The sequence below is a fragment of the Helianthus annuus genome, chromosome 9, assembly GCF_002127325.2.
Source record: "Helianthus annuus cultivar XRQ/B chromosome 9, HanXRQr2.0-SUNRISE, whole genome shotgun sequence".
In the NCBI taxonomy this organism is placed as follows: domain Eukaryota; kingdom Viridiplantae; phylum Streptophyta; class Magnoliopsida; order Asterales; family Asteraceae; genus Helianthus; species Helianthus annuus.
The window spans coordinates 179,080,832-179,088,344 of record NC_035441.2 but is presented as its reverse complement, the minus strand read 5'-3'; the positions used below and the strand labels follow the sequence as shown (position 1 = coordinate 179,088,344).

The following is a 7,513-nucleotide window of genomic DNA, read 5'->3' as shown; positions in this document are numbered from 1 at the left end:
TATTTTAATTCATATGTGATGCTATTATTTATTAATGTAAAAAAAAATATATGACATGGTAGTTTCTACATGGTGTGGAAAGTGAAACCATGCCGCGCCTATGATTTTGTGTGAAAACTGAAAAGCATGTGAAAATGAAGTAACACCTACGTGGTAATTTCCACACCCCATTTCAACTTGACCATGCCGCATGGTCTAATTATAGTTCATATATCAACTATTTATGATTATTCTTAGTGGTACAAAAATCATCAGCCCATCAACCCAACCCATTTTGATTCGAACCTATTTTGACTCGTTACCTAACCCCAACCCGTCCAATTTGCCAACTCTACTCAGACATAGAAAATGTCAAACATGATGTAGACATCATTGAATTGATGAGATGGAATTGAGATCTAAAGAGTTGCTTCAATATACTGCCAATATACTGGTTCAAGTTCAACATATAAAGGAACTTTTTATATTCACAAGTTTCACATACATGTATTCATAAACATAAAGGCTCATGAGTATCCATCACTAAACAAAAGATATGGCTTGTATGATTGACAACAAATTTCCATTCACCTTGAATCTAAGTGTTTTGACCTTTGAAGCAACCAAACATGCCTAATCTGGTATCTCGGACCGCTCCCTATTAATCGTGCTGATCATCGTAAGCAAGAACTTGATGGGGTCCTGACATTGAATATGGGCAAGTGCTGCATGAGCCAAGAATGGAAGTTTCCTTAAAGATCTTCCACTCAATCCCTGGATCAGAAAGTAAAAGAAATATAAAAAAGTGGTCACCTGATAATGAGTATTGAATTTAAGAAAAAGGTGATGTTGCCGCATTTACTTATAAATGGATCAATTTTGGTTATGTTGTATCTAGGGTTGCAAACGAACCGAACGAACACGAACACGAACAAGACCTTGTCCACGTTCGTTTGTTAAGAAATATATGTATTCACGAACTGTTCATGAACACTTACCGAACGAGATTTTATGTTCGCGTTCGTTTGTTAAGGAAAAGAACTTGTTCGTTTGTGTTTGTTTATTGATTTTAGGCAACGGACGTTGATGAACACAAATGAGCACAAACTAATGTTAAATATAAATGGAGACAAACGAACACAAACAAGCGTTCATGAACAGAATATATAATACACTAAGGGCTGTTTGGCAACTTCTGAATGGTTCAGAACTCTTACCGGTTAAGTGCTGAACCAGTAAGAGTTCTAAACCATTAAGTGCTAAACGAGTAAGAGGTCTAAACCGTTAAAATCCAATATAATGTTTAACCGTTCAAAGGCAAATGTCTAACCAATTCAGATTAGAGGTCTTAACCATTCAGACTCAGTATAATGTTTAACCATTCAGAGGCAAATGTCTAAACCATTTAAACATCTACTTGTGAAACAAACAGTCTAAACCATTAAGTGCTGAACTAGTAAGAGGTCTAAACCATTAAGAACCCCATTAAGAAATAAACAAACAGCCCCCAACACTTATTAAATATTCTATTTGTTGGAATTACGAAGTATTTAAATAAAATATAAAAACGGAAAAATACTAATGAACTATCGAACACGTTACGGAACGTTCACGAACATAAATGAACGAACGCGGCCACTGTTCATGTTCGTTCATTTAACTAAACGAACGAAATTTCTTGTTTGTGTTCGTTTGTCTAATAAACGAACGAACACAAACAAACTTTCCGCCGAACGGTTCACGAACTGTCCGCCCAACGTTTGGTTCGTTTGCAGCCCTAGTTGTATCTCTACCCAATCCGCTTATATAACCGACTTCAAATTTTACCATTAAATATTTTAGCTTCTCACCTCACATGCTTGAGCGGCTTCAAGTAAGTGCTTGAATATGTTCAAGTGGGATTGAGAGTCTTCAGCTGTTGCTGAAGCCAAATTGCCTATCAAAGAAGAATAATTTGGTAGAATCAAGGGATCACCATCCTACGATAAGCAAACAAACTTTTTAAGCTTTTAGCAAAAAAAAGTACTTTATTAAGTGGATATCTGTGACAATATCAGAGTGAACGTACCTGACAGCTAGACAAGATACCGGTTCTTAAAAGCTCCTGCATACAGGATTTTAGTATTTCATAACGTGCTTGTAGGGTAGGAGGGCCCACATATGCTTTTATATCGGCTCGATCAACAAATGCAATATCTACAAAATCCAAAGCAACTGGTGAGAATTCAATCATTCTAGCAAAAACTTAAAGAAACATTCTTGAACAGTTTAAAACATGTTGTAATACAAGTAAAAGAACACAAAATGGTAAAATTCTCAGGAATTTAGTAAAAAGTAAAATGCCATTTTCGTCCCTGGGGTTTCGTTACTTTTGCGACTTTCGTCTAAAGGTTTGGTTTTCCGCATCCAAAAGGTTTGAAATCTTGTCATTTTCATCCGACTCGTTAACTCCATCCATTTTTTAACGTAAGTCATGAGTATTTTCGTCTTTTTAGACGCTTTTTGTGATGATTAATGGGTTTGGGTGGGGAGAAAGTCAAAGAGAGGTGGATCTTTATTTCTTATATTGTTTTTTATTTTAATCATCATCATCATACTCAGTAAATCCCACCCATAGCAAAGCTAAGGTAGGGTCTGAGGAGGGTAAGACGTAGACAACCTTACCTCTACCCCGTAGGAATAAAGAGGCTGCTTCAGTGAGAACCCCGACTCAGTAGTTTTGCATCAAGCCTTACACATAAGGCACATTTTTTGCATGTACTCTTTTGTCTTTCGGTTGTCAACATTCGGCCTATTAGTCTTTTTTATTTTAATAAAATGTCTAAAAAGACGGAAATGCCCCTCATTTAACGGAGAAAAATGAATGGAGTTAACGAGTTGGATGAAAATGGCTAAATTTCAACCTTTTGGATTCAGATGCGGAAAAACAAACCTTTACACGAATGTCGCAAAAGTAACCAAACCCCAGGGACGAAAATGGCATTTTACTCCTTAGAAAAAGTAAAACCTACCAATAGCAGCTGTTATGTTCGATGTGGTCAGAATAATCACATTTGGTGCAGATTTCAACTTGTCCATCTGGGTCAGAAGAGCATTTACCACCTGATACCCATTTATCATGTAGGTATAACAGTAATCAGAGAAGGATCAATATATCAAATCACCCTGTTGCTTAAAAATCAGCATTTAGTTTTCAAGAAAATGTTGAAAAAATATAGTAACCATTTGTACTTGCAAGGAGCTGTTAACTAATCACAATGCTTCCTAAATGCAAAGATAAAGTGATAAACATGATACAGCGGTTGTTTCTTTAGTCATTTCTTGAAAGCTAAAATGTTGTATTTTTAAACTTTAATAGTATGGACTTAGGGCTGCAAATGAACCAAACGTTCAGCAAACAGTTCATAAACCGTTCAGCGGGAAGTTCGTTTGTGTTCGTTCATCTATTAGACAAACGAACACGAACAAGAAACTCAGTTCGTTTAGTTAAATAGAGGCAGCGTTCGTTCATTTAAGTTCGGTAACGTGTTCGTTTGTGTTCGATAGGTCATTAGTGTTTTTAGTTTTTATATTTTATTCAAATACTTGCTGGATGACTCCGTCGTATTTTTTAGTGATAATGAAAGCTTTTGTCCTGTTCAAAAAAAAACTTCAAAATGACAAATAAAATATTTAATTAGTGTTAGTGTATTATATATTCTGTTCATGAACTCTCTGCGTTTGTTTTTTTCCATTTGTGCTCATGAACATTAGTTTGTGTTCATGAACGTTCGTTTTCGTTCATTGCCTAAAATTAACAAACGCACACGAACAAGTTCATTTCCTTAACAAACGAACACAAACATAAAATCCCATTCGGTAAGTGTTCATGAACAGTTTGTGAACACATGTTTCTTAACAAACGAACACGAGCAAGATCTTGTTCGTGTTCGTTCGGTTCACTTGCAGCCCGTATGGTGGTTAGACAACAGCTCACTAGTCACTATCATTTACTCTTTGAGAATGTTGATACCCTTATAGAATCTGAAGGTTCTGAACCAGATATAGCTGCTTTTCTTGCTGCAGCTAGGCTTTCAACTTCATCTGCAGATTAGCAACATATTAGTATTTTATGTTCAGAAGAATTTCAGCTTAATTGCACTCCAGTAATGATAAGAAAGAAAAAAAGCAATAAATAGAGAACCACATTGGCAATTACGCATTTCTCACCGATTAAAACAAATACCAGATTGTTCTCCTCCTCCACCATTTCCTGAATTTTTTGAAAAAGTTTTGCAACCTGAAACCATGTATATAACAAGTTGGATCAACTGATTATGGTCTAAACCAGATATAAATGTAACACATAGTTGTAAATATTTACCAATTTGCCACTTTCAGAAAACCATTTGCTGAACAATGAGTGTGCATTCACTTCAATCAGCTGACAATGTGGATATCTGTTTCAATTAAAGACGAGAAGATAAGTCATCTTAGTATAAATGCAATTACTTCACCTGCTATGATGCTAGCACTAAATGAGAGAATACGTGTACACATTACATACCTGGAGCTAAAACGTATTGACAGTTTCTGTGCTAATGCTTTGCATAGTGATGTCTTGCCTGTTCCTGGAGGACCATGTAGAAGAACGATACTGCGAAATTTACAAGAACCATAGGTTGTATAAAATATACAAATTTAATGTGTACAAAGTTCCATGCTTTCTGAAGCTTTAAGGCTGTCTATTATGCAAGAATCCCTGCCAATGAATGGGATTTTGCTGGGTACGTTTGTTTGTTTGTTTTACAACCTCGGATTAAACAAATAAATTGCAAAAAAATGGTTAATAATCGATAAAGTTACAGAATGAGCATTATAAAAAGTTGATCATTCATTCCAAAATGCTATTGCATGATTCTGTGGAGTGCAATCTTTCATTTGTAACCAAAAATGCAATAGGGAATTCTTCATCATCGTTGATTGAAATGATAGTGCTATATTACCATCGAGTGTGAGACTATGAATAATTGAGGCTTGGTATCGAATAACAGGTATAATACAAATCACCTATTAGGATCTACCTTAAGTGCAAGATAATATTGAATAAATTATTATTAGTGTTAGTGACACATGTTAACCAATTACTGACTCCACAGTGGAAAAAAAAACATACCGATTCCACGAAACAAGAAAAGGGTCAACACCCTTTTCAGTGAATAGCAAAGCACTTGCCGCGTATCTTAGTAACCGTTGCTTCAAACCAGATTCATATATTAAGCTGCAACATTGTGTGGTTTATCAGTTTTATACCAAACAACTCTATAACAAATATAAAAATTAAATTACTGTTAGTATTCTAACCTTTCCCACATGCCATCAAATTCCTTTGCAGGAAGAATCCATTCACTAAAGCTAGAAAGTTGGCTATCCCCATCTAAATCCTCACAAGGTCCCTCTTCACTTAGCTGAAAAGTAACAGAATATCCACATCATCATGGATTGATGGGTGAAGAATAACTGAATACTTTTAAAAAGCTACTGTAAAATGTAAATACTAAGTTACGATCACAAAGTTAAGAATGCACTAGCCACACAACTTCTCCCCTGCAGTAAGGTTCGAATTTATTGTTCCTTTTGAATGATAAGTGTTGTAAACAAGTAAACAACCAAACACCATGTATTCTTGTAAAGAATCAGTATCGATGGTGTGATATGTCTATATCTACATTGGGCCTAAACGCAAGACAATTAGCAATTGTGAAATACAGTATATCATTCAATACAAATGTCATGCTAGAATTTATTAGTTACACTGCCCATATGATGTAATGATAGCTAACAAACACAATACTAAATTACCTGATAGACATGCACAAGAGGTTTGACTTGCCAAAACAGCAAAATATCATGGTTTGCCACCCACTCCTCTGCCAAGAAGACAAAAAAATGATTTTAAAGAAAAATAACAAAATATAACGCATATAAAGCCAGACATAACTTAAATATGTGTATGTTTGGAATAAATGAGAAACTAATTTACATGATTAACAACAAAATGGTAGCTCAAATGGACATAAAAGGTATACCTGTGTCGCATATACATATTCTTTGCACATTATCCACAAGAAATGCGTCATCGAGAGGCAAATCAATTGGTCCATCAACATAGCTTAAGCTGCTCTTTTCCAGCATTCTGAACAGAAATGAAAAGGAAAAAAACAGCTATAAATTAAGAATTCCGTGACAATCTACAGCATTGGCACTGCATAAGTCAAAATAGTTCCCTCCCATCTCAAAAAAAAAAATGTTCTTGTAAAGTTATTTCTTTCAATTTTATTAAATCACACTTAAATCTTTCAAAAAAAGATTGACAAATAGTCTTAAATTCTGTCTCAAATTTTAGCATTATGAAGAATACTTGTTCAGCTTTAACCTACTATTTATAAGTTTAGCCTGTAGATAAACAAATACACTCACATATCATGAAATTAACTACCTTTCAACAGCTAAGTTTAGCCTGTAGATAAACAAATACACTCACATATCATGAAATTAACTACCTCTCAACAGCTAATTTCACGTCCTCAGTTCGCGCAGTGCTAGAAGGCTTCAAGCAAACCTCAACTACAATAATCACAAAACCATAACTTCAAACTCAACAAATCAAACGCACAACACTGTATACAACTAGTCGTTACATGCGTATGTACTATTTTTAGGGTTTATGATACCTGAAACGAGGAATTTATCTTCGGCTACAGGCGGTGGTAGAGGTGAAGGTGCGGCGGGCACGGGGACGGTGGTTGTGTGGTGGCTGGTGGCGTCTCCGTTGGTGAGAGTTTGAACAGAGATCTCCATTGGAACACTCATTGGCAAAACGTGCAGAAGCGATTGATGAGTTTTAGCTGTATAAACCCTAGATTGGGACTTTTCCCCAAATAAAGAACCCTTTTTGTTTTTCTGATGTTTGAAATGAGGCGGGAAGTTAGTTGAGTTGCAAAAATAAGAATGTCACGGTCCCTAGCTTTTATGTTTATAATCTTGATTCATGAGTTAATTACAATGTATGAAGTTTAAGCACAAGAAGTTTAAAAGTTTGATGATTATTGTCATTAGTATTATGAAATTCGTTTAGTTAACGTATGTGTTTTGTGCGTTAGGCTGATCTGATTATTTTATTCCAATTATTTGACTTGTTTTTTGAGTTGGATGAAATATGGTTTACAACGTATGATTTCTTTTAAATGAAACTAACCAACGTTGATTATTGAATGAATAACATTTACCAAGGGTTTAGATGTGACACGGCTTATTATTACTTTTTTTGTTTGATGTAATTGACTTATGAATTAGAATTTTTACATTTGCTTTTTATACTAAAACAAAACGTCAAAAGGTAAAACATAATAAGATGTTTTATAACTATGATATAGCTATTTTATTTAGTGAAAATATACCCCTCGTATTACATTACTCATTAAAAAGGTATGTTGTGTATATTGCAGTTCTAACTCATATGTTTGAGAAATTACACTTTTAGGTCTCATTGTTT

The 7,513-nt window shown here is 34.8% G+C and overlaps 1 protein-coding gene across 1 annotated transcript; it reads right to left on the bottom strand.

Moving 5' to 3' along the window:
- Nucleotides 1-391: 391 nt before the first annotated feature.
- On the bottom strand, nucleotides 392-6,953 carry LOC110885202 (pachytene checkpoint protein 2 homolog). The gene is made up of 14 exons (XM_022132892.2): nucleotides 6,693-6,953; nucleotides 6,522-6,585; nucleotides 6,048-6,154; nucleotides 5,821-5,888; nucleotides 5,323-5,426; nucleotides 5,135-5,239; nucleotides 4,526-4,615; nucleotides 4,343-4,418; nucleotides 4,189-4,258; nucleotides 3,992-4,062; nucleotides 2,991-3,081; nucleotides 2,048-2,175; nucleotides 1,830-1,958; nucleotides 392-753 (listed from the first exon to the last, which is right to left on the bottom strand). Exons 1-14 carry the CDS (start codon nucleotides 6,829-6,831, stop codon nucleotides 613-615), a joined length of 1,383 nt encoding a protein of 460 aa, XP_021988584.1. The 5' UTR covers nucleotides 6,832-6,953; the 3' UTR covers nucleotides 392-612.
- Nucleotides 6,954-7,513: the final 560 nt, after the last annotated feature.

Bases quoted from the DNA above. Each gene is read 5' to 3' on its own strand.
- LOC110885202 (XM_022132892.2), bottom strand. From the start codon at position 6,831: ATGAGTGTTCCAATGGAGATCTCTGTTCAAACTCTCACCAACGGAGAC. The intron at 5,427-5,820 runs GTAATTTAGTAT...GTTACTTTTCAG, and splicing joins CTCTTGTGCATGTCTATCAG to CTAAGTGAAGAGGGACCTTG. The intron at 3,082-3,991 runs GTATCAACATTC...AATGGGTATCAG, and splicing joins AACCTTCAGATTCTATAAGG to GTGGTAAATGCTCTTCTGAC.